The sequence below is a fragment of the Fistularia commersonii genome, chromosome 9 (assembly GCF_037954325.1).
Source record: "Fistularia commersonii isolate RoL2024-O1a breed Wild chromosome 9, RoL_Fcom_v1.0, whole genome shotgun sequence".
Taxonomy (NCBI): Eukaryota; Metazoa; Chordata; class Actinopteri; order Syngnathiformes; family Fistulariidae; genus Fistularia; species Fistularia commersonii.
The window spans coordinates 18,193,586-18,219,887 of NC_141292.1; the positions used below are offsets into that span (position 1 = coordinate 18,193,586).

At 48.3% G+C, this 26,302-nt stretch overlaps 5 protein-coding genes across 8 annotated transcripts; 3 read left to right on the plus strand and 2 right to left on the minus strand.

Annotated features, from left to right (window-relative positions):
* The first annotated feature begins 3,638 nt into the window (after positions 1-3,638).
* Positions 3,639-5,492, plus strand: uqcrfs1 (ubiquinol-cytochrome c reductase, Rieske iron-sulfur polypeptide 1). The gene is made up of 2 exons (XM_086152951.1): positions 3,639-3,907; positions 4,555-5,492. Exons 1-2 carry the CDS (start codon positions 3,697-3,699, stop codon positions 5,163-5,165), a joined length of 822 nt encoding a protein of 273 aa, XP_086009077.1. The 5' UTR covers positions 3,639-3,696; the 3' UTR covers positions 5,166-5,492.
* A 1,611-nt stretch (positions 5,493-7,103) lies between these two features.
* ubap1lb (ubiquitin associated protein 1-like b) lies at positions 7,104-11,723 on the plus strand. Of its 2 annotated transcripts, none has more exons than XM_086152949.1 (6): positions 7,104-7,361; positions 8,179-8,290; positions 8,368-8,820; positions 10,258-10,392; positions 10,562-10,663; positions 11,558-11,723. In XM_086152949.1, exons 2-6 carry the CDS (start codon positions 8,186-8,188, stop codon positions 11,690-11,692), a joined length of 930 nt encoding a protein of 309 aa, XP_086009075.1. In that variant the 5' UTR covers positions 7,104-7,361; positions 8,179-8,185; the 3' UTR covers positions 11,693-11,723. The 2 variants fall into 2 exon arrangements, with proteins under 2 accessions (XP_086009075.1, XP_086009076.1); XM_086152950.1 differs by having other exon boundaries at positions 7,104-7,309.
* An 18-nt stretch (positions 11,724-11,741) lies between these two features.
* Positions 11,742-14,900, minus strand: LOC147231519 (kelch repeat and BTB domain-containing protein 13-like). Of its 3 annotated transcripts, XM_086152947.1 has the most exons (3): positions 14,878-14,900; positions 14,615-14,731; positions 11,742-13,928 (listed from the first exon to the last, which is right to left on the minus strand). In XM_086152947.1, exon 3 carries the CDS (start codon positions 13,827-13,829, stop codon positions 12,255-12,257), a length of 1,575 nt encoding a protein of 524 aa, XP_086009073.1. In that variant the 5' UTR covers positions 13,830-13,928; positions 14,615-14,731; positions 14,878-14,900; the 3' UTR covers positions 11,742-12,254. The 3 variants fall into 3 exon arrangements, with proteins under 3 accessions (XP_086009073.1, XP_086009071.1, XP_086009072.1); XM_086152945.1 differs by lacking the exons at positions 14,615-14,731; positions 14,878-14,900 and adding an exon at positions 14,284-14,361; XM_086152946.1 differs by lacking the exons at positions 14,615-14,731; positions 14,878-14,900 and adding an exon at positions 14,284-14,326 and having other exon boundaries at positions 11,742-13,931.
* Positions 14,779-21,812, minus strand: pdcd7 (programmed cell death 7). The gene is made up of 5 exons (XM_086152948.1): positions 20,911-21,812; positions 18,401-18,539; positions 17,540-17,770; positions 17,381-17,468; positions 14,779-15,070 (listed from the first exon to the last, which is right to left on the minus strand). The coding sequence occupies exons 1-5, from the start codon at positions 21,718-21,720 to the stop codon at positions 14,941-14,943; spliced, it is 1,398 nt and encodes a 465-aa protein (XP_086009074.1). The 5' UTR covers positions 21,721-21,812; the 3' UTR covers positions 14,779-14,940.
* A 669-nt stretch (positions 21,813-22,481) lies between these two features.
* On the plus strand, positions 22,482-25,669 carry zfand6 (zinc finger, AN1-type domain 6). Its single transcript, XM_086153142.1, has 6 exons — positions 22,482-22,934; positions 23,025-23,164; positions 23,247-23,301; positions 24,093-24,148; positions 24,224-24,442; positions 25,204-25,669. Exons 1-6 carry the CDS (start codon positions 22,915-22,917, stop codon positions 25,350-25,352), a joined length of 639 nt encoding a protein of 212 aa, XP_086009268.1. The 5' UTR covers positions 22,482-22,914; the 3' UTR covers positions 25,353-25,669.
* The last annotated feature ends 633 nt before the right edge of the window (positions 25,670-26,302 follow it).

The following is a 26,302-nucleotide window of genomic DNA, read 5'->3' on the forward strand; positions in this document are numbered from 1 at the left end:
TGACATTGTCCAGATATTGATGTCCAGATAACATCTACAGAACAGAGAGCATCTACACAACCTCCAGAAAACCTGAAGACAACGTCCAGACAATGTCCAACAAACATCCAGAAAGCATCTAACAAACTTCCAAAGGTGGACATCCAGACAGTGTCCATGACAGCGTCCAACTATGTCCAGACAGCATCGAACCAAACCTCCAGACAACATTGAGTGTCAAACAAACCGTTGTTGTCCAGATGTGGATGTCCAGACAACATCTCACAAAGGTGGACAAGATCCATGTCCGAAAAACATCCAGACAACATCTAACCAACATCCGGACAATGTCCTTGACAGTGTCCAGATATGGACATACAGACATCTAACAAACATCGAGTCTCTATCCAGACAGTGTCCAACAAATGTATAGACAATGTCTGTAAAAACATCTGACAATGTTTCAGATGTGGATCTCCAGACAGTGCCTAGGTGATGGAGGTGGTCCCTACAAAGAAGCAGTGGTGCTCGTACATGAAGTCTCCAGGCAGGTGTTTCTCCCAGGAGCCTTGTCCATCATCCAGGATTGGTTGGATCACTACAAACATCACTGCTGGACGAGGTGCTCCCTCAGACATCGGCATCTCATGCTGGCCCCATGAGATCGTTCTGCACTGATGATGGACTGTCCAAGCACCTTCAGGGTTCTTTACCCCCAGGAGGACCCCAAGCCTTGCTGGGGGTTCTGATGTTCTCACCAATTATACTAAACCATACGGGAATGAAGCGGACCATTTGCACGCAGATCATTTGGATGACACAGCTGCTATCATGCTCCACAGAGATGACAGGGGGCTGTATGCTAGCTAGCTACAAAGCTAACCCCTCTTTCAAAGTTGCTTTAAAGATCATAGCCACAACAAGCTGCGTTAGCTTGATATATAGGGTTTGACTTGAATCTTGTAGCTTAGCTAATGTCATTAGGATGGTGCAGAACCAGCGCAGGAACGTTAAGAGTTCTGTTTGGTACCACTGGGGACGGAAACATAACAGGTCATAACTGACATCAGCCAAGTTCTGGTTCCAGTGGTTTGAATGAGAGAAGCTACACTCACACAGCTAGCCTACCAGATAGGGTTCTTAAAGTATTCCAACAAGTAGTAGTAAGTTGATGGGTACCTTCTGATCAGACAGGTTCTTCCTGATCAGATTCCAGATTTGACAGGTACTTCCCAATCAGATAAGTACCTCCTGAGCAGACAAATACTTCCTGATCAGATGGGTACCTATTGATTGGACAGGTACTCCTTGATTAAATGGATACTTCTGGATCAAAAGGCTACATCCAGATCAGACAGTTACTTCCAAATCACATGGTATGTCCTGATAAAATGGGTGCATCCTGAATGGACAGGTACCTCCTGATTAGACAGGTACTGCCTTATCAAACGGGTACTTCCTGACCAGTTGGTGCTTCCTGAACAATGTGTACTTCCTGATCAAATGGGTACTTCCTGAATGGACAGGTTCTTCCTGATCCAATGGGTACTTCATGATTAGACGGGTGCTTCCCGATCATATGGGTACTTCACAATTAGAAAGGTACTTCCTGATTAGATGGGTATTTTCTAATCAGACGGGTACTTCCTGATCAGACAGACAATGACTTCCTGCCAAATATAATGGTAGCTTGTTGAAACTACCAGGGTATTGTCACATTTCTGTGTTGTGTTTAAACAGAACGTTGAACAGCCTATCAGGAACAAACCCTGGAGGGAGGCAGGACTAATGACCATGTAATAAAGCGGGAGCCAGCAGATCCCCAGGTGTCCAGCGTCAGAGTAGATTTCCACGTGACAGGATCTGAGTTATACACCTCAGAGAAATACAGCTGCTCACCCTCCGCCTCATCTGGAGAGCCCTCTGATCCTGACTATAGTCCCCTGCTGGAACATCCTGGTACTTCCTGCTTCATATCTGCTCTGAACAGATCCGCCCTCCGGCGCAGCCAATTGCTGGGGAGGCTGCTTGTTGCCACAACAATCAATGGTGATATGAATGTGGATTGAGACGTCGATCGGTTCCGTGTGGAAATTATTGGAGAAGAACAACAACATCAACGGGGGTGTGTGTGTTTGTGCATGTCTGGATGTGTCCGTGTGTATGATGTGTGTATCACTGTATATGCGTATCCATGTTTGTGTTTGTGTGTCAATGTGTTTCTACATCCATGTCTGTGTGTGTGTGTGTGTGTGTGTAGCAGGTGTCAGACATGAGGAATCATTAAGGACCAGAGGTCTCACTCTGATTAAATCTCCAGGACTCTCGAACGGTTCGCCAGGTTCCTTCACCTCTCCATGCCCTGCTTGGAATCCAGAACCTTCAGGTTCTCCGCTCCCCGGTTCCCTCCCCCCTCTCCCACTCCTGGACTTCTTCTCAACCTTCTCCAGGACCAGCTGCAGCGAAGGTAAATGTGGAAGCAGATGGAGGGACTACTTCACTTGTTCATCCATACCAACTTCACTGAGACCAAGAGGAGAAAAACCCAGTCCTTTTCGTTTACTCCTCCTCCTCCTCCTCCTCCACACAGTTAGGAATCTTTTCCTCTAGAAGACTCTGATGGCATTAAAAACCCATAATCCATTCATCACAGTGTCGTTTCACTGCGGCCCGACACACACACACGCACGCACGCACACACACACACATAGAGACACATATTTATGCAGGGAAACACACAAACAGGCAGCGACACAAACACACCCACAAGCAGAAACAGTTATTCACGGACACACAACGACATTCAGACATATATGGATACATACACACACACACACACACACAGTGGAACCAATATACAGTGACACACACACTCACACAGTGATTCACACACATTCAAGAACACACACGCACACGGACACAACGGCATAAGGGTAAAGAGAGACATGCAAATACACTGGCACATAAACACACACAGATGGACACACATGTGCAGTAACACACACATATGCAGGGACACACATGCAGGGGCGCAATAAAATGCACGGACACTCTCACATGCACATGGACACACATGCAGTAGACACACACACATAAAGATATGTATATGCAGGAGAACACACAGACATGTGTGTGTGGTGCACAAATGTGCACAAACACATGCACACACAGACAAGCACATTTGCAGGGGTACACCCGTGCAGACAAACAAGTACGCATGCATGGCGTATATATCTATACGCATAAATATGAAGGGACACACACACACACAGGGGCACACATACATATGCATGCACACATACATATGCACACACACACACACATACATACATATGCACACACACGGTCGCGGGGGGGGGGGGGGGGGGTCATCATCAGAAAGTCTTTATTTACACTGAGCAGCTCCATCTTCCGCCTCCAGCTCGGAGGTTAATGAACAGTTGGGAGGAGGAGGAGGAGGAGGAGGATAATGATGATGAAGGGGTCCAGCTGCCATGTTTGTTCTTCTTCCTCTTCTTCTCAGGTTTGATTGTACGTGGTTTTAATGCTGTGTGCGATTTATCTCGTAGGCTTCCCAGAAGGAAGGGGGCAGTAATGCAGCTCCGAGGGTGTCGCCGCACCGGAAAGACTCGCACACGAAGAAGACTTACCGCGACAGGAAGTGACGCCACGTCACCTGGTTCAGTTACACAAGGTCGTCAGCGGCTGCCTGGTAAGATGATGTCGCTTGCTGCTCGCTCGGGGTCCTTCGCCCCGTACATGCAGGCCACTGCGTTCACGGTGGCGGGGCCGCTGAAAGCCCTGGTCCCGGGGGTGGTCGTCAAGGGGGAGACGGTCTTGCTGGACCCGAAGAAGAGCTTCCTGTCCCGGGAGTCGCTGAGCGGCCAGAGCGCTAAGACGGGGCCCGCGGTGACCGTTAGCATCAACGGTGAGTGCGAGCGGCGTTTTCCCTGGTAAATTGTCGCCCTCTTTGGGCCTCACTCTTTACTGGTCGGACGGTAACCGTTAACCAGGGACGTTATCATGGCGACAATCGGTCATTAACTATAATTAGCTTGCGAGGTCGTCGGTAAACAGGTTAAGCAACAAGGTGAACTATCGTTAGCTGCCCTTTAGCTACCGCTAGCTACCTTTTCGCTATCATTAGCTGTTGGTTAGCTACCATTAGCTGCTATCTATTTACTCCCAGTTGACCGTTAGCTCCCACCAGCCGTATATAGGTTAACGCTCTCCCTTGCTGACCTATAGCTTCTGCTACTCTCTTTTTAGCCACTGCTACCCCCTACCCATGGCCAGTTGCCCGTTAGCTATTGCTTGCGGCTTGTTAACCTTTTTGCGCATCAAATTAATGCCGAAGGGCGTACTGTGGGTGCTCGCCTCGCACTGCTGCCCTCAACCGGCGACCGCCCCGTCACGGTTCAACACCCCCCAGGTTCGCCAGCCGGACCCCGGTGACCGGCTCCCAGGCTGTATCTGATTGGTTGGGAGGTCAAAGAACAGAACCGGAAGTGACGTCATTGTTGCTAGGTGTGCAGGCCCGCCGTCCCGCTGATCAGCTTCCCGTTTGCCTTGCAGGTTGCGCCGGAGTCCGCTACGCCCACACCGACATTCGTATCCCGGACTTCTCGGACTACCGGCGCCCCGACGTCCAGGATCCTAACAAGGGGTCCCAGGAGAGCAGCGAGGCCCGGCGGACCTTCTCCTACTTGATGACGGGGGCCACCACTGTGGTATGCCTGTATGCCGCTAAGACGGTGGTCACGCAGTTCGTGTCGTCCATGAGCGCCTCTGCTGACGTGCTGGCGCTGTCCAAGATAGAGATCAAGCTGAGCGACATCCCCGAAGGCAAGAATATGACCTTCAAGTGGCGCGGGAAGCCGTTGTTTGTGCGCCACCGCACTGAGAAGGAGATCGCCGCAGAGGAGGCAGTGGACATCGGCGAGCTGCGTGACCCGCAGCATGACAAGGACCGCGTGCTCAAGTCCAGCTGGGTCATCGTGCTGGGCGTCTGTACGCACCTGGGCTGCGTGCCCATCGCCAATGCCGGCGACTACGGTGGCTACTATTGCCCGTGCCACGGCTCGCACTACGATGCCTCGGGGCGCATCCGCAAAGGCCCGGCCCCCCTCAATCTGGAAGTGCCCTACTACGAGTTCCCCGACGACGATACCGTGGTGGTGGGCTAAGCCCTGTCCCCGCCTCGGACTGAAAGGACCTCAGCTGGGAGGGAAGGGAATGTGGACGTCCGCTGGCTCAGACTTCGGCGTTCTAAGAACAGACCCCAGGTTATTAGGATCCCGGGGATGTTACTCAAGAAACAAGTTAACAACAAATAAAGCAAAGAGTGGAGGATATTCCACGCGTCCTTGAAATGTCCTAGGGGACCCCTATAAAAGTACCACCCCCGTCTTCTTCCCGTCCCCGTCCCAAATACCTCAGATTGAATCCCGTCATGATCTCTAGTGCTCGTCAGCGTTTGTCAATAAAGTCTATTTTATCTCACTGTCCAGAAAGCCCTGACTTCACTTCCTATAAGCACGCACAACTACACTTATCACAGACTGGCTGGACTATGGCTTATTACAATGTAATAATGGACAGCTGCATGCTACACTATTATTACAGCGTAATAAGCACCTGTGTCATGATAACCCTCTTATTACAATGTAATAAACTTATTACAATGTAATAAGATAGGATACTACTTTATTGATCCCCATAAAGAGAAATTCTTTTGTCGCAGCAGCGCAACAATAATATCAATTAATTTGAGTATAAATATAGGAGACAATTAAGATATAGCAAAATAAATCTACAAAAAATTGACAGCAAAATGAACAACAGAATGACGGGGCCAATCACAGCTCAGGAGGCGGGGCTTAACCCGCACAGGTCAGCTGTCAATCATTCCACCATTCACACCTTTTTTTTTATTGAACATAAATAGTTATCCATATGTACAAACAAACGTGGCAAAGCAGAATCGAATGTCAATCAATCAACGGGATGAGGAAGCAAAGGATATAAGGACATTTGTTCTGTATGTAGTCACTTAACTGTACAAGTTAACAGTATTAAAGGTTTGTGAGAAATGTTTAATGCCAGAAGAAAAAGAAAATAAATCAATAACTAAATTAATTTAAAAAAAAACAACGTAAATAAATTGCAAGGGGAATATAATATGCATTTAACTTGGTGGTTCACAAGGAATCTCAGACATCAAACTATATTTCTTGGATTTTTCCTTAAGTTTTAAGGATTTTTTTTATATAATTCAAAATCGTTTATAAAGAACGTGAAATTGGGGAAACACTTTTTCATTCTGTTTTTGTGTATGAAGAACTTGACCAGGTGAGGTGTCTTTTCCAGTTTAGTTCGCGAAGCATTCTGTTAAATTCGAGAGAAGGTTCTCCAGGTTCCACTTCCTGTTTCCATCCTCTCCTTCAGCAAGGAACAGAGAACCTTTCACTTTGTCCACCTTTTGTGGAAGGTTTTAGGTTCTAAAGCAACTGGGATCTTCTGACCAAGCTCTCTCCAGGTTCTTCCTTGGTTCCTCCATGTTCTACCTCCTCGATGATGGCCAGCCGCCCCTCCAGGTTAAGCCCCGCCCCTGCAGCAGGATCAGAGTGTTGAAGGTGTTAAAGGCACTACCACAAGTAGATAAATACTGTGTATTTATCTACTTGTGTGTACTTGTTTAAATATACCTTGCTATAAATACTGCGTTCCTCTGATACTTCTGGGAATAGCCTTCTAATCCCTGCAGTTCCCATCGCTACCACCGGGGGCAGCACCCCCCCTCCCCCCCAGGTTGTTTACGTCTCTATGGCAACGTGGCACCAATGTCATCAGGCAGATGAGCCACTCCTCCAGGAGACAGTAGCTCGGAGGAGACCAGTAGGAAGATCTCCACATCTTGAGCCTCCCGGTTAGTAGACGCTCTTCTTCTCCTTCTGAGGACTTCTTCGAGGTTTGGGCTGGAGGTTCCTCTAAAGAAGAGGAGGAGCAGAACAAGAGGAAGAGGAGATACATGTCCAATTCCAGGAATCACGCCTCACCTGGAAGTCCTAAACCTGAAACCTGAGGAGGAACGTCGAACCACAGCCTCGAAGGTTCTGGTCAAGTAGAGCCTGGACCACAGACCTCACAGACAGGACAGTTCCTGGACCATCTGGACTCAGGTTCTCCAAGTCCTGGACCATCTGGATTGTGGGGCGCTTTAATTCTACGACCATCTTGACGCAGGTTCTTTAAGTCCTGGACCATCTGTTTTGGTGTTCTTTAATTCCTTGACCATCTGGACCGCAGTTCATCAAGGCCATCTGCTGAGGTTCTTGTCAGGAGCAAAGCATACAACTTGGAGCATACAACTGTCATATACAGTTAGTACATAGTTATTACATAACTGTTATTTACAGATGTGTAATAGTCTTATAAGTTATACATAGTTAGTACATAGTTAGTACAAAACTGTTGTATAAAGTTATTACATAATCATTATACAACTGTTATAATAAACTATATGAGTTATTACACAACTGTTATATACAGTTATATACAACTATGAGATATATAGAAATCAAAAACTTCCGCTAATCCCTCTGAGAACATTTACTGTATAATAACTGCGTATATGTATGTATATATATAAAACGTTAACTGTAATCACTGTATATAAGGTTATATTGTAATTATAACACATGCATACGGTGTTATGAAGTAACAATGTTAATTGTATATGATGTTATATAGCAACATTAGTAATAACTGTATATAACATTATTTCATGCTGGAAAACTGTATATAACAGTTTGGCTCGGGCTTTATATACAGTTGTATAACAAATGTGTAATACCTGTGTAATAATGTAACAGTTGTGTATTTAACTGTCTATAACATTACATCAAAACGGTAATAACTATATATGGCTATATAAAACTGTATAGTTACTTCAGTTTTATATCACAGGTTATTTATAACCTCAAATAATTAAACATATGTATCAGGTTCTATTAAAAGGTATTATAACGATACAAAGTTTTATACAAACTGTTATAATTATGTTAAATTATTGTGTAATAACTAGTTAATAAAAGTTGTGGAATAACTTAATTATTTTATTATTATTACTAATAATAATAATAATCATCATCATCATAGTAATAATTATTGTTGATGGTAATAAATGTTCTATGCCAGGGTCACCATGGAGGGGGTTCCCCTGCGGATCCCCCAGGGTTCCCCACTGGAAGCGACTAAAGAGGTCAAAGTTCACCTCCCCAACTACCTGCGGTTGCTACAGGATACAGAGGTGTGTGTTTGTGTCCGTGTGTGTATGAGTGTGCAATCACCCGATGACCTCTGACCTTTGCTCACATTGCCTTCCAGTATGATTTCCACCTGGAGAAGCGAGTTCTAGCCGGCCTCCAGGGTGGGTTCTCCGCGGCACCGGTCACAACGGCGGTGGCCCAGGAGACTCCGCCCACCTGCCCTCCCTATTGGATGTTGCTGAGCAGCCCCCAGCAGAGCCGCCTGGCGAGCCGCCACAGTTCCGACTTCTGGGAACCTGACCCACGGCCACGCTCGCACAGCCTCAACCCGGCCGCCCTTACAACTCGCCTCAACCACTCCCAAGACCAGGTTCCACCGCCGCCGGCACAGAGAACCCGCAAGGCCTTTGTTCCAGACCTGCTGAACCCACCCGCCTGCCTCAGCAGCCTCCCTCACCGCCGCCGCAAGAACCTGCGGAACACGGCCGACGGAACCCCCAAGAACCAGAACCCGTCCAGCCAGGGTCTGGACAGCCAACTCCACCCCAGGCCACTGCGGCACCAACAACAGGTAGTCTGTGGACCATTGGAGAGCTTAGGGCAACTCAGTGGACCTATCAATACGTTCGTTCCTGGGCACATTCAATCGAGAAGCTGAAGGGAACTTTGGGAGCCAGAGGTGGGCGGGCGGGTTCAAGTTTGGGGAATAGCCGAGAACGTAGATCAACTCAGTGGCTGTACCAGCGATGTTTTTCTGAAGGAGCACTCAATGGAGAACGCGCTTTGGGTCAGAGGGGAACTTTGAGAACCCCTGGTGTTTGTTTCCTCATCCCGGGGTTCTAAAAGCATCTTGTTCCTTAAGGACAACGTTCCCCCAACCTCACGTTCTCCTAGATATACCTTCCATCTCCACTATGTTCCCCAACACTAGGTTCTCCTACATGTATGCTCCTTTACCTCAATGTTCCCCCAGCCCAACGTTCTCCTAGATATACCTTCCATCTCCACTATGTTCCCCAACACTAAGTTCTCCTACATGTATGCTCCTTTACCTCAATGTTCCCCCAGCCCAATGTTCTCCTAGATATACCTTCCATCTCCACTATGTTCCCCAACACTAGGTTCTCCTACATGTATGCTCCTTTACCTCAATGTTCCCCCAGCCCAACGTTCTCCTAGATATACCTTCCATCTCCACTATGTTCCCCAACACTAGGTTCTCCTACATGTATGCTCCTTTACCTCAATGTTCCCCCAGCCCAACGTTCTCCCAGATCTACAGTATTTTCCTTTACCACCATGTTCCCACAGCCATACGCTTACCAAGACCTATGTTCCTTTACCGTAATGATCCTCCACCCCTGTGTTCTACACTATGTTCCCTTACCTCAATGTTCACTCACCCAAGATCTACGTTCCTTTAGCATGATGTACCCCCACCCTAACGTTATATGTCTATGTTCCTTTACCACGATGTTCCCCTCCATCATTCTTTTATCTCAATGTTCCACACGCTTGATGTTCCCCCAGATCTAGGTTCTATCACTCTGCATTCTCGGTTTTTCAGTGCGCCAGTGCTATTTGTTCTCAACGGTTTCCTGGAACCCGTTTAACCCTTCGGCTGCCAGGAAGGCACAGAGCCTGTGGGGGGCAGGGGACAGAAATAGCCCGTGTGAAGCCGGTGTCTGGATGGGTCGGGTTCTCCGAGGTCGTAGGGATTAACAGGGCATGGGGTGTTTGGGAGGTGTGTGTGTGGGGGGGGAGCTCAATCCCCCATTCTCGGGAACCTGCCGCAAATGTGGCTAATCGCTAATTTTAGACGATTGACCTGAACGGAGCTGAGGCTGTGCATTTTATCACTTGGGTATATTTTTGCCGGATTTCTACCCAAACATTTAAGCTAGCACAACCGCACTTCATCTCGCTGCGCTGGCTTTAAGCTCCACCTTCCCTGTGCCTGTTGGTTGATGATGCTAATGCTAATGCTAATGCTAATGCCCCCCCCAAGGACTCGTCTGCAGAGCTGCTTTTGGCTTTGAGCGCAGAGGAGAGGGAGCTTCTGGGCTTTGTCACCGCCGCCGGATACCCGCTCACCACCGCCATCTTGGCTCTGCAGAAGACGGGCCGCCGCACGCCTGAGCAGGTGGGTGGGGGTCGCCATGACGACACGCCGGGAACATCTTCCCCGCCAGATTATGACAGAATCCAAGTTGATCCGGTCAGATTACAGCGGCACCAGGGTTTGACACTAGTGTGTGTGTGTGTGTGTGTGTGTGTGTGTGTGTGTGTGTGTGTGTGTGTGCTCGCTCCAGGTGCTAGCCTACCTGCTGGCCTGCGACCACCTGTGCCAGCTGGGCCATGACGAGGCTCAGGTGGAGGAAGCTCTGGAGATGTTCCACTACAGCGAGAACAAGGTATGGGGTCAGGGGGCAGGACTACATCTGTGTGTGTGTGTGTGTGTGTGTGTGTGCGCGCCTCTATTTGTGAAGTTTTATTTATGTGTGGATATACAGGACTGTCTCAGAAAATTAGAATATTGTGATAAAGTTCTTTATCTTCTGTGGTGCAATTACAAAAACAAAAATGTCATACATTCTGGATTAATTATAAATCAACTGAAATATTCCAAGCCTTTTATTATTTTAATATTGCTGATTATGGCTTACATTTTAACTTTTTTTTTTTTACTTGTGAAGCGTCTTTGAGTGTCATGAAAAGCGCTATAAAATCCCATGTATTATTATTATTATTATTAAACTCAAAAATCCTATCTCAAAATATTAGAAAATCATGAAAAAGTATTTTTTTGTTTTTTAATGGCAATATAGAAGATTAAGAACTTTATCATAATATTCTTATTTCTTGAGACAGTTCTGTAAGTTGTCTGTGTGTGTGTCTGCATGTTTATGTTTCTGTGTGTTTTCAGTGTGAAAGTGTGCATTTTTTCTGCACCTTTGTGTGTGTGTGTGTCTGCATGTGTAATTTCTTGTAGTGTGTGTGTGTGGGGGGGGGCTGTCTGAGTGCATCTATGTGTTCTGTTTGAGTGGCAGTGTATGTGTGTGTTCATGTCTGGTTATGTGTGTGTTTAAGTGTGTGTGTTTGTATAAGTTTAAGTGTGCGTTTGTGTAGAGCAGGAGTTTTTAAAGTAACATGATGACAAAACAAATAGTTAAATAAGATCAAATAATTTCTACTAAGAAAAAGATAAAAACCTTGAAAAGTAAGACAAAAAATCTGTTTTTTTTGTCTTTAAAACACCAAAAAAAGACTTTCGAAACAAACCATAAATAACAAGCTGACTGTCTCAGGCCCAGGAATTCCTGCAGCTCCTGGATCAGTTCAACGAGATGGGTTTCCAGCAGAGCACCATCAAGGAGGTGCTGCTGGTGCACGAGAACCACCGGGAGAGGGCGCTGGAAGAGCTCATGATGAGGGTGTCCTGAGGACACACACACACACACTCACACAAACACATTTTATTAATGCCCTGTTTATTACACTTTTATTACACCATCATTATACCTTTATTACAGCGTGTTTTGCTACCGTCTGTTCATGGAGTCACCCTGTTATTACACATTCGCACTTTAAATAAAATTCTATTAAAAATATATTTTAAAAAAAATCTGTCGGGTTCAAATAAAACTTTATTCACAAATACAAAGTCTTGTTCTGTGTTAGCAATGCTAAAAGCGTCCCCTCCCTTACTGGGAGTTCTTCTGCTGCAGTGCCAGGCTCATCCAAAGGGGGGCGCCGCTACGGCAACAAAGCTACTTTCCGTCAGCCCTAATATGTGGCAAGTCATAGCCACTGTTAGCAATCTGCCCCTCTAAAGTGGTGCAACAAGCCTGTCGGATGGAGGGGAGCTACAATGACAAACAGTTGCACATCAAGTGCTTGAATGCTACCAGGAGGCATCTACCAGCAGCTTGCCCTCTTGTGTCCAAAGTAAGAGGTACACCAAGAATCCTCCACTCGCCTTCCAGGTTTTGTTGGTTCCAGTCACTAAGGGTCCTCGCAGCATCGGATGAAGATTCTCCGCCCGGAGGTGTGGCGGTTCCGCGGCAAACCGGTAAAACCCTGGTTGGCGGGCGGCGCAGAAGCTGGAAGCCTCATAAGGAAGGTGTAGATGGACCCAATCCTGCCAAAGCCCTTCATCTCACGCCTGGGGCACCACCTGCCGTCCCGGATGGCGTACTCACTGGTGACCTTCTTGCCGAGCGTGAATGCCGAATCCCCGCGCACCACCGCCGTGAGCAGCGCCCCCTTGCTGTTGCCGAACTGCCCCATCACACTGCTCCACTGGCCGGTGCTCAGGTTGTAGCGGTCCATCACGCACCGCAGGAAGTCGTCACAGGGTCCATTGCGCATCATGTACAAGTTGTCCCTGTGGGCCACCATGTGGATCCCATAGCTCTGCTCCCGGACCAGGGTGGTGACCAGAGCCCAATGCTCCGCCTCCGGCACCAACTCATGGATGTCTGTGGCGCCATTGCCCCGCCAGAGGCAGATGAAGATCCGCCCCATGGCGGCGGCAGACGCCACAGAGGCAGCGGCACTGGGTAGCTGTGGAGCTGCACACCAGGCACCGCCGGATGCCTTGAATTTCTCGACTGACGCCAGCGGCGCCCTGTTGTACTCTCCGCCGATGGCGTAGAGGGAGTCTTCATGAGCCAGCAGGGTCAGGTTGTAGCGCCGCTGACGGGGACCCGGGATCTGTGACCAGGCGTTGGCGCCGGGGTCGAAGCAGAAGCCGCTCTCCACCGCCCTCTTGCTGACATCATGGACGCCCCCGATGATGTAGAGGCGGTTCTCCAGGACAGCCACGCCGGCCATGGTGGTGCTGGCGCAAACAGGCAGGCTGGTCAGAACCTTCCAGTCCCCGAGGTCCTCATCCAGGTAGCAGATGTTCCGCTGCAGGTCCGGTAGCAGCTCGCTGGACGGCGAGTGGCTGCAAACCGCCACGTAGGAACTCGGGCTTAGCGAGGACACGTAGTCCACCAGAGACTCCGGAAGCACCCGCAGGTCTTCCCTCAGGTCCTGGTACATGTCCCGGATGAAGAGAGCAGCACCGTGCAACAGCTCCCTCACACCGAAGGTGGCGGCAGTGTGGAACATCAGGAGACAATTCTCGGAGTCCACGATACGGATAAGGTGCCGAGTCAGCGCCGGCGCCTGCAGGAACGCCGCACACTGGACGGCCTCCACGATCTGGTCGCTGTCCAGCATCGGGCGTTCCCCTTCCAGGACCTGGATTAGAACCAGGAACCCCAGGACTCCCACGCTTGGCAATCGGACTTCGCTGGAACCAGACTCCTTCATACCGGAACGGAACAGCGCCTGGAAATACTCGCAGTTCTGGGTCAGGAGCTTCTTTTCCACCACAAAAACCCGGTCCTGAAGCTTCACCCTTATCCGGGTCGGCGCCCGGCAGCTGTCCAACTCCATCACCTCCATCGCACCCCCACTTCTCCCCCTTGGAGAAAAACGTCTGTCAGACCATCCCGATGGCTCCTCTGCCGCTGTGGATCCGTCGGGTCCGGAGCGAACATCGGGGAGGGGAGTCGGAGGGGAGGTCATCTACTGTGTCCCAGCGGAGAAGGGGGTCCTCCATCCGGGGATGGGTCTGTCTGACTAAACTTAGCCGGGACTTGTGACTCGATCCACGGGGAGGGGGAGCTGCTGACAGGGGGAGACACATGGCTGTAGGGAATGTGATCCGGGGGGGGGGGTATCTGACCTTGAACCTCAGCACACAGACAGGACAATAGTTCCAGATTGTTGACAGGGCAGAGACATCCGGATACACCACCACCAGAGGGCGACAGGGGTCTGAACTACAGCTGACCACCCAGAACAACAGGGGGCAGGAGAGGACGGAAGTAGACCTAATAATCAGGGGGTAGCAGAGGACTAAGTATGTGTAGACGGGGTAGCTCAAGATAGAGATACTTGGGACTACCAGGGGAGAAGAGGGCAAGGGTACACTTGACTAGCGGGGGGTAGCAGAAGACAAAACTACTACTCCACGTACCTGCAAGGGGGCAGCAGAGGATACACCTACACCTGATCACAAGGGGGCAGCAGAAGGCAGAGGTGCATACGACTACCAGGGGCAGCAGAGGGCAAGAGTACACTTGACTAGCAGGGAGCAAGCATGAAAGTACATATGAACGCCATGGAGAAGCAGAGGACAGAACAAATACATGTGACTACCAGGGGCAGCAGAGGACAGGAGTACACCTTCCACATGTGACCATCTGGGGGGGGGAGAAGTGGCAGTGGGAGGCGGGGCCTCTGCCACTGCCACTGCCATTTTCAGTTGTTTTTTTTTTTCCAAAATCGCAAAAAAAATTCCCATTTACCGTTCAATTTTGAGGAAGAGACATGTGATGATAAAGTCAGTGCCTCACCAGCCATGAACCTCACCAAACGTCACTGAGAACCATCAGGCTCCCTGTCAGTGTTACCGTGGAGAACACCTGTCCTACGTTGATAGGAAAAAAAAATGAAAATCTCCTGAAGCACCTTTTTTATCATTTTAAAATTTATTACACAGCAACATTTCCAGACTTTTTAAGGACCTGGTGTCCTAGTCCTTCTAACCAGGGAGCTGAGGGAACCGGACCTGGAGGTGCTGAGAGGACATGATTCTGGACGATTCTCCACATCCAGGTTCCGCCTGAGTCGGTCAGGTCCCGTCGCCCACGAGGGCCGAGGCCCAAGCCGGGTCGGACGGAACGTCTGGCAGAACCCAGCTCTGAGGAACTGCAGAACCTTCAGGGTGATCGTCCTGGACCAGGAAGGCGTCCCACTCCCTCCTGGGGGCAGATCAAATAATAACACATCAGGCCTCTGCTGATCGAGGAGGCAACTTATTGATACTTCGTTCCATCTCGTTTCTTCTTCGGAGCAGACTACGGAACCAGGTGACCGGGTTTTGATTATTGATCCATGTCTGGAATGAAACCACTGATTCACTGCCGATTGATTCAGACTGTCATTCATAGCAAGTCCACCAGCCGGAGGGCAACACACAACTCGACCTGAGGATTGACCTGATCACTACTGAACTGATCAATATTAAACTGATCAAAATTGAACTAATGAGCTGATCAGTGTTGAACAGTTTGAAATTGAACTGATGATTCAATCAATACTGGTGAACATTGGACTAATGAAGTGATAGTAACCCAATCAAAACCTAACAGATCAACATTGAACTGCTTAATACAGAAATAATCAATTTTGATCTAATGAACATTGACCAAATCATTATTGAACTATGAACAAAATAATATTGAACTGATCAACAATGGACAAATCAATACTGAAATAATGAACGAATCAATATTGAACTGATCAACATTGAACATATCAATATTCAACTATGAAGAACTGAATATTGAACTGATCAACATTGATTGAATCACTGTTGAACCGATCAACGAGGAACAAATCAATAATGAACCGAATCAATCATTATTATACTCAACATTGAACAAATCAATACTGAACTAATAAATGAATAAATATTGAACTGAACAATCACTATTTGATGAATGAAAAAATGAACACGGAACTGATCAACATTGAACATATCAATACTGAACTACCGACCGAATGAAAATTGAAAGTGATACCTATTGATCTGGTGAAAACTGAACCCATGTTGGGATCAGGTTCCTCCAGAGCTGATCACTTTGTGTCCACTGATCAATTTTTCTAATTCTCAATAAATCAGTGACTTTTCTTTCCCCGCAAAGGGGTTCGACCAAGCCCGCAGGATAATTTGAAAGTGAAAAAGTGCATAAAAGACAAGGATTTATTTTTTTAAATTGAATGCAATTCAAGAATTTTCCACTAGGGGGCGCACTATTTTGGTCAGAGTAGAAGACAATCCGCATCACTGAGACGGACCAATCAGGAGACGTTATCAATGCACCACCTGCTGCTTGTTATGACATCGTTTCCACCCTGTTCTCTACCTCCCTGCTACTCCTTCATTAGCCAAAATGTCGTTATCAAAACAGAGAAAAGTAGATCGAGAGTGTAGAATTTTCAAAGGAAAATGGACTACGTCCTATTTATTTACCGAGACGCACGGGAAACCTTTGTGCTTGGCGTGTTTGCAACAAGTTTCGGTATTTAGGGAATATAATACACGGCGCCACCACGAGACTCATGCTAGCAAAAATGTGCAATTTAATGTAAGTCAGCAGCTTCACTACAAACTAGTATGGTGGAATTCTACTGTTCATGCAACTCCATACATTTCAGTATGTACTATATGTGTTTGCATGTTTCATGGATGAAGTTTACACATTTACAGGACAGGTAAATACTCTCATCCTTACACATTTCATAGCACTCTCTTTAGTTTGTAAGGTGTAGGGATTCAATTTAGATTTTATATGCACGTGTGGAAGTGGTTTAAAAATTTTCTTTATAAGTCTCATTTAATCTTAAAGTGGATTACTATATTTTTCAATACCAATTACTTGTTAAAGTTTTGTGCCTTTGCACGATCAGTGGGATCGCATGATCACATGATTGCAATGCATACATGTGAATCATAGAAGTAAACTGCACTTTTTGTCTAAGAAAATATGAGGTGTTTCATGAAATGTTTTGTAAAAGGATTGTTCATTAAATTCCAAGATTTTCCTTATGTCCTTGCACTTCTTCACACCAAAACAGAGGAAATACATAATACTTTGGTTATTTATTGCTGAGTATGCTATTATTTTAATGGTCCGGCCCACTTGACATCCACCCGGGTCGAATGTGGCCCACCATTGGAAATGAGTTTGACAACCCTGATTTAGACTATTGGCTGCCAGCTCTGTGCACACCTCTCCACGGGTTCTCCCCACTGTTTCCAAAATCCCAGTTCTCCCCTTGGTTCCTGGGAACCTGGTTCCCCCTGAGGTCCAATCCTCTGGTTCTCCCCTTCAGTTCCGGAACCCCAGTTTGGTCCTCTACCGTGCTCCAACCCTCAGGTTCTCCCCATTGGTTCCCAAATCCCAGCTCCAACCCTTGTTACCCAATTCTTGGGTTCTCCCTGTTGGCGCCCCCCTTTCTTTGCATCTGCAGTTCTAGAAGTTCAGCGGTGCAGAAGAGGAGCATACCTGATGTGGACAAGGGCGTAGAGCGAGTGCTCCACATGGGCGTAGAATCCTGCCATGGGCTGCAGGGCCGGATCCCCTGGAACCTGGTCTGGAGAAACCACAGCTGGTCAGCCACAGAGCGGAACATTCTACAGCGGGTTCCAAAAGGTTGGGAAATACCTCCGAAGAGCATGGCGTCCACCTGCCGCCTCCTGTGCGCCTGCCGCTCCCTCTCCTTCTTCATCCTCCTCTCCTGCTCCCTCCTCCTCTCCTCCTCCTGCTCGCCTTCCAGCATCACCCTGAGGGCCTTCTCCTCAGCGCTGTAGATGGATGTCCTCTTCTTGGCCACCACCCGCAGGCGCTCCAGGCGCCGAACGAACTCGCACTCACACTCGGGGTCGGCCAGGATCCCTGCAGACATACATAGATGGCGCTAGAAGGTCAACCTCCCTCATTTTCCAAACAGGAAGTGTCCCCCCAGGGTGAACTTTCCTCCACTGCATAACCAGTGGCGGCTCCCCTGAGGGCAACTTCCCTCCCTCGCCAATTGGGAAGTGGAGTCCCTGGGGTGAAACCCCCTCCCTCAGCAAACAAGAAATGGCACCCCTGGGGTCAACTTCCCTCCCTCCCTTGCCAAAGAGAAAGTGGTACCCCTGAGATCAACCTCCTTCCCTCGGCAAACAGGAAGTGGTGCCCCTGGGGTAAACTTTCCTCCTCCGCACAACCGGAAGTGGCTCCCCTGGGGGCAACTTCCCTCCCTCGCCAATTGGGAAGTGGAGTCCCTGGGATGAACTCCTCTCCCTAAGCAAACAAGAAGTGGCACCCTTGGGGTCAACCTCCCTCCCTTGTCAAATAGGAAGTGGTACCTCTGGGGTCAACCTCCCTTCAATGCCAAAGAAAAAGTGGCGCTCCTCAGGCCAACCTCCCTCCCTCTACAAACAGGAAGTGGCACCCGCGGGATCAACCTCCCTCCTTGCCAAACAGGAAGTGGCACCCCCGGGGTCAACCTCCCTCCTTGCCAAACATGAAGTGGCACCGCACCCTTTCGGGATGCTGCCTCCTGCCGGAGCCTGCGCAACTTCTCCAGGGATCGCAGGAGGTCCAGCATGCGCTTGACGTCCGCCTGCTTCCGGCGTACCTCGCACAGCACTGCGTCGGCTGTACGCCGAAGCTCCGCCTCCTGCGGGGGAAGCAGAAGTGATGTCAGAGAGAGGGCTCAGAGTTGGGATGGGGGAGTGACCAAACCTCTTGCTTTTTTTTTATACTAAAATACTATCTACGCTGATACATACACCCAAATATTCAACAAATTTTTCCCAAATAAAATTCGTTCATACTGCCTTCCGATTCAGAAGGCCAATAATAGTGGTGCCGTAGTGACCCACTTCCTGAAGAAAGACTGAAGTTTGGTCTGCTCTTCATCCATTTCCTTTTGTGACTAGGAAATTTCCCCAAGAGCAACACAAGTTGTACAAAGGAAACAAAGTCCTTTTCCTTGATGCAGTCTTCATAGGAAAGAAAAATGTCCTCATTCTGCAGTTGCAGTGAGAATCCAGTCCTCCTCTCAATAAAGGCTTGTTCATCTAACCAAAATAGTTGTGAATACAAGCAATAGTAAAATAAATGTAAAGTACATTCTACATGTATACCACAAATATCACCGAAGTCACCAATATCAATCCTAAATCTTTGCAACATTGTTTTTGCTGGGTATATGTTGTGTGCAATTTTATAAGATACCTCCTTTACAGAATTTAGACAGAATTTATTACTGGTCGGTCATGTTTTATTCCAATTTAAATCCTTATACAAAGAAGACCGAAAAACTGTTGCTGTAGGAACAGTTTTACCTAGCGAATATATTTATTTGGACATTTGACCTTTGTAACATCCACCCTTCCCAGAAAGACTTTGTTCAGAATTGACCAGTACGCCCTGCCATGGACCCAAAATGCAGTTGCAAAACACTTTTTGGGATAGCCTTACTGATTAAGTCATATTCCTTTGGTGGAACAGCAAAAAAATGGTAATAAATCCTTCATATAGTAATAACTGACCATTAACCTTTAAAAGTTGTGCAATCAAAATGATATTGTTGTCGACCCAGCTTTTATAATACAATGATATCTTTTAGTAGTGAATACTTCTGTTATTCCAAAGATAGCAATTCTCGGGTGAAAACTGATGGTTGTGCAACATCTTCCATGCCAGCGGCGCCAGCTTGTGAAAATTTGGCAATTTCACAGCAAGTTTATCAGGATTATACACTCGCCGGCCACTTTATTAGGTACACCATGCTAGAAACGGGTTGGACCCCCTTTTGCCTTCAGAACTGACTCAATTCTTCGTGGCGTAGATTCAACAAGGTGCTGGAAGCGTTCCTCAGAGAGTTTGGTCCATATTGACATGATGGCATCACACGGTTGGCTCAGATTTGTCGGCTGCACATCCACGATGCGAATCTCCCGTTCCGCCACATCCCAAAGATGCTCTATTGGATTGAGATCTGGTGACTGCGGAGGCCATTTGAGTCCAGTGAACTCATTGTCATGTTCAAGAAACCGGTCTGAGATGATTCCAGCTTTATGACATGGTGTATTATCCTGCTGAAAGTAGCCATCAGAAGTTGGGTACATTGTGGTCATAAAGGGATGGACGTGGTCAGCAACAATACTCAGGTAGGCTGTGGCGTCGCAACGATGCTCAATTGGTACCAAGGGGCCCAAAGAGTGCCAGGAAAATATTCCCCACACCGTTACACCACCACCGCCAGCCTGAACCGTTGATACAAGGCAGGATGGATCCATGGTTTCATGTTGTTGACGCCAAATTCTGACCCGACCGTCCGAATGTCGCGGCAGAAATCGAGACTCATCAGACCAGGCGACGTTTTTCCGATCTTCTATTGTCCAATTTCGATGAGCTTGTGCAAATTGTAGCCTCAGTTTCCTGTTCTTGGCTGAAAGGAGCGGCACCCGGCGTGGTCTTCTGCTGCTGTAGCCCATCTGCCTCAAAGTTGGACGTCCTGTGCGTTCAGAGATGCTCTTCTGCCTACCTTGGTTGTAACGGGAGGTTATTTGAGTCACCGTTGCCTTTCTATCAGCTGGAACCAGTCTGGCCGTTCTCCTCTGACCTCTGGCATCAACAAGGCAGTTCCGCCCGCAGAACTGCCGCTCACTGGATATCTTTTCTTTTTCGGACCATTCTCTGTAAACCCTAGAGATGGTTGTGCGTGAAAATCCCAGTAGATCAGCAGTTTCTGAAATACTCAGACCAGCCCTTGTGGCACCAACAAGCATGCCACGTTCAAAGTCACTCAAATCACCTTTCTTCCCCAGACTGATGCTCGGTTTGAACTGCAGGAACTCCACGTCTACATGCCTAAATGCACTGAGTTGCCGCCATGTGATTGGCTGATTAGAAATTAAGTGTTAACGAGCAGTTGGACAGGTGTACCTAATAAAGTGGCCGGTGAGTGTAGGTCACATTGTGACAGAAATTTGACTTAAAAAATGAAATTACAAATAAACTTCTTCATTCATTATCCAAACCTTCTTCTTCTCCTCCACGCGCTGCACCTGCTTGCCCCTCCAGGCGTCGATGGCGGCCTCGCGCGCGTCCCGCCTTTCCTCGCGCTCACGCCACTCGGCGTCGCGAGCCTCGCTGCGCCTGCGCAGTCGTTGCCGCCGCCGCCGCAGCCGCGCTAAGTTGGCGACCGCGCTCTCTGCGCATGTGCCGAGCCGCGACAAGCGCCCCTCCAGCTCCGCTCTCAAACGCAGCGCCGCCGGGTAGGCGCAGCTCCAGGCACCGGGGTCCTCGAGTTGAGTGCGCAGGCCGCGGCATGCCTCCGCTAGCCGGCTAGCTAGCGCGGCGGCGCCGTAGAGCCGCTCCCGGAGCTCCGGTACCGACAGCCGCCGCGGCTCCTGTGCCGCCGGGTCGGGGGTGCCCTTCACTCGGGTCTGGGCGAAGCTCCGCACCCAGACTTCGTCCTGCTTCCTCTGGACGTCGGTCTCGGCGTCGGGCGGCCGCGGACCCCGGTCCACGTCAGGCTCACCCGGGGCGAAGGGCTGGAACGCTCCGGGGAAGTGAGCTGGCGGCGGGCACCCAAACGGCGGCGGCGGAACGGAAGGGTCGAAGGCGAACGGGGGAGGTAACCGCGGGCCGCCGAAGCCTCCAGCGGCGGGAACTGGCAACGGGAAGCCGCTCCTGAAGCCCAACGAGTGTCCGTCGTACCCTGGAGACGGTGGTGGCGTCCACCGGGGGACAGCGGGGTCCGCAGGGTACGGTGTCTGCTGGTAGCCGCCGGTGTATCCCGGAAGCCGGGGCGCCTCCGGGGGCCCCGGGTGGAACGGACGGTCCATTTCCACTCACAATTTCAAGGTTGATCCACCAAAACAAAGGCGCGAGTGGACCGTGTAGCAAACGGCACGGTACTTCCGTCTTCTTCTTCTTCGCCGCGCACACAGGCGGCAGGCGAACAGCGCCGCACCGCAACATCGCCATCTGGTGTGGGGAATGGGAACTGCATAATAACTGACAATCATTACTTGAGTTTATTATTAAATTGAACAAATAAATAAATAAAAGTTATGCACTGAAATCACATTTCATTCTAAAACTTTTCAATACATCAACTTTTTTTTAAATGTCTTTTTTGAGATGTTATTGTTATTATAGTTAATATTGTGAAACTAATTAAAAAGAAATACAGGGGTTTAATTGTATACATGTATTTTTAAAATATACAAATTACACTCAGAGTGAAATCCCTTTTTCTTATCAACCTTTTTTCAAATCTCCATTGTTTTAGATTTCATTGTTATTTTGATATTACGAAACAAAATCCAAATTACTGAAATGTATTCTTGAGAAATACGCATAGTCAGATCATTATTTAAAATCATTCTTTTCAAATCTCCATTTTTTACATTTCATTGTTTGTTTTTAGGATAATGGATAATGGAGGATAATGACTTAAATTTAATTGTACACAAATAAAGAATTTAATCCCTTTTTACTCTAAAGTCACTTTTTCGTTTCAATCTCAATTCACTTTAATTCTGTTATTTTATTTCATGTTATTGTGAAACAAATGTAAGCCAATCCGATGAGCCCTCAGGATGCGGGTGGGCGGAACCAATCCCAGCCTTCCCCGGGGGCGGGATTTCACCCCGGCTGTCAATCACAGCTCTGTGATGCTGGGGATGACAGGGCCAAGCAGCGCCATGGCGGGAGGGAAGCATGCCACCCTGTGATGTCACTGTCATCAGACGCCACATACACACACACACACACACACACACACACACACACAGGAGGTCCTCCAGCCTCACAGCAGAAGAAGAAGACCCAGAAGCTGTGATGTCACCACGCCACATCTGTGATGCTCCATATAAGGTCACAGGTGGCAAGGAAGAGGATGCCGCTGTGATAAGTAGCGATGCTGATGTGCATAAGTGGGGGCGGGTGGCGGCAGCGAGCTCGGTCACGCCGTCCGGAGTCCCTGCCCCCCATCTCACCCGACCTTTGACCCGCAACCATCCCAAGAGGACACCATGACGGACGAGCGCAAAGGGTAGGATGATTGACAAAGTGACCTGTCCGGGATAAGCCCTGCCCCTGTGAGACACGTGTAAACAAAGGAATAAACCCCGCCCCCTCGCAGGAGGACCGTTTCCCAGGAGACGGAGTGCCCCGCCCCTCTGCTGTGCTCCACGGGCTGCGGTTACTATGGAAACCCCAGGAACAACGGCATGTGCTCGGTGTGCTACCGGGACCTCCTGCAAAGACACGCCCCTCCCGCAGGTCTGCTCCAACGTAGACCTTCTCCACCTTCTACCGGGGGGGGGGGAGCTTAACGCTGCACTCACCTTACTCTCTCCTCTAGGACCCTCGAATGAAACCAGACCTTCATCACACACACAGGAGAGGGAAGACCGCAGGTATACACACACACGCATATACGCGCAAACACATACATGTACGTACATACATAAATAAACATACATAGACACATGCATACATACACATACAAACATATGTATGTATACACATACATGCACACACATACACATAAACATTCACGTACATATCCACACACTGCATGCATACACTCACACTAAGACATACTGTACATGCAAACACAGAAACACACATACACACATGCACATAAACATGTATACACATTCAGGGCACACAAATACACAGACACATACATATTCATACTTATCCACACACAGACATGCATACACACACTAAGACAGATAGATACACATGCAAACAGTAAAACTAATACATTCACACACAAATTTATACACATGTATACACATATCTACATACACACACCCTACATTTTGCACACACTTCCAGATGAGTCATATACCACAGATCGCACACTCAACACACAAGATAGCTTATCTGTTTTTTAAATGAAAGTATTGATTGACACACACATACAACACACAGACATTGCACACAAATACACAGTCATGAAAACACCCACAGACACACTCAAAGACAAATAATCAGATGCTTACACACTTATAAACAAAGAACAACCCATACATAGACACAAACACATACTCAACATAGAGACATAGACCTCCACTCCAGGTGGAGCTGGTGCTGCATTCAGGGTCTCCGGCACGATCAGGTGCCGGCGATGCCAGCCAATCAGAGGGCTCATGTTCGTTGACCACGCCCCTAACGTTCTTTGCTGTTCCCTGTGTTCCAGCGAGCCGGCCTCATCCTCGGCGGCGGGAGGCGCTCAAGTTCCCGATGGCACCCAAAGTATGTTTTAGCAGTGGCGCAAAGATTGATCGATCGATCGATTGGTTCTGATGAGCCGGTTGTTGGGGCCCCCAGGTTCCCCCCCAGAGCACCGTGGGTCTGCCGAGGCCACCGAGGCTGGGCGCTCACGCCGGGGCAAGAAGAGGAAGCAGAAGGCGGAGCCACGGGACGCCGCCATTGCTGAAACGGCGGTGACAGCGCAGGAACCAGAGGAGGCCGGAGCCGACGTGGAGGAGAAACCCAAACCTAAGAGGACCAGGTGCTACACCTGCCGCAAGAGGGTTGGACTTACAGGTAACACACACACACACACACAGACAAAAACATACAAGCACGAACATACACAAGCACACGGACAAACAGGGAAACACAAACAATACATGTGCAGACAAAAACAAACGGACAAAAACACACACACATATATATACACACACATGGATAAAAACACATACACACACATAAACATGCAAGCACATAGGGACAAACACACACACGGGGATAAAAACACAAACACATATACACACAGGCACACAAGCACAAACATGGACACACACATAGGGACAAACACACAGGGACAAAACCACACAAACACATTCACGGGGAAACACAAGGAAACATCTACATAGGTTAAACACACACACAGGGACAAAACGGACAGGTACCAAACACGGACAAACACACACATACTGTACTTAGAGACACACCCATTAAAACACACATACACATATACACAAGGGCAAATACATAAGAATGGGCTCACACATTTACAAACACGCATAGAAGCATGAGCGTACGCACACGCAGACACAAAAGCACACGAAGGGACAAACAAACTCATCAATACACTCAGACAAACACACACATGCATGAATGCACACACAGACATGCAAAAACACACAACACGAACATTGACAAAGACACACGCAAGCACACACGCGTACACACAAACACACAGACAAGTATCCAAGGGACACAAGCGCACACACGCAAAGGTACGTACAGACAGTAAATAAGACTAATAAGGCTTCTAATTAATGTTCTCCGGGTTCTTCCAGGCTTCGACTGCAGGTGTGGAAACATCTTCTGCTCGACCCACCGCTACTCGGACGCCCATGACTGCACCTTCGACTATCGCGCGGCCGGCGCCGAGCGGATACGCAGGGAGAACCCGGTGGTGGCCGGGGAGAAGATCCACAAGATCTAGAACCCGGGGTGGTGCGGAGAACCGGACCACAGAGTGGGCCTGCAGTTGCCAAAGAGAACCCGGCGGCGACGGTTGGCCGCCGGGCGACGCCACGGGGTCACGGCGTCGGAAAAAGCGGTCGACACCCCGGGCTGGCAGACGATCGATAACCTATCACTGATTGATTGATTTGTTTTCAATAAATTGGCGAATGAGTCCATCGGTTAGGAAACAGGAAGTAGTTCAAAGGGAAGGGGCGGGGCCACAGAACGCAAAGATGACTGAAAAAGTATCAAAAGTACTGCGAAAATAAAGAGAATTGTAAGAATGCTGCAAAAGTATTTTAAGTACTACTGTAAGTACTGTGAAAGTACTGGAAAGTGCTGGAAAAGTACTGCAAAATAGTGTAAAGAACTGCAAAATACTTGAAGATACTGCAAAAGTAGTTTAAAGTCCTAAAGAGTACTGCAAAGTACTGTGAATGAACTGACAACTACTGAGAAAGTTGTGAAAAGTACTGAAAAAGTATGAAATGTACTGTTAAAGAAGTTGAAAATACTGTCAAGATACTGTAGAGTACTGAAAGTATTGCAAATTACTGGAAAATATTGAACAGTACTACAAAAGTACTGGATGTCCAGCAAACGTGGTGTAAAGAACTGTAAGTCTGTAAAAGCAATGCAAGGTAGTGAAAAGTACTACACGGTAACTGGAAGTACCACAAAGTACTGGGAATGTACTGAAAAGTACCCCAAAGAACTGCAAAAGTATGAAAAGTACTGCAAAAGTAATGCAAAGTAGTGAAAAGTACTACAAGGGTACTGGGAATGTACAGAAAAGTACTGAGAAAATTCTGAAAAGTGCAAAAGTATGAAATGTACTGTTAAAGCAGTGCTGTAAAGATACTGCGAAGTGCTAAAAAGTACTCATTTCTGGCCCCGCCCCCTGGCCAGAAAATAGTACTTTTTAGT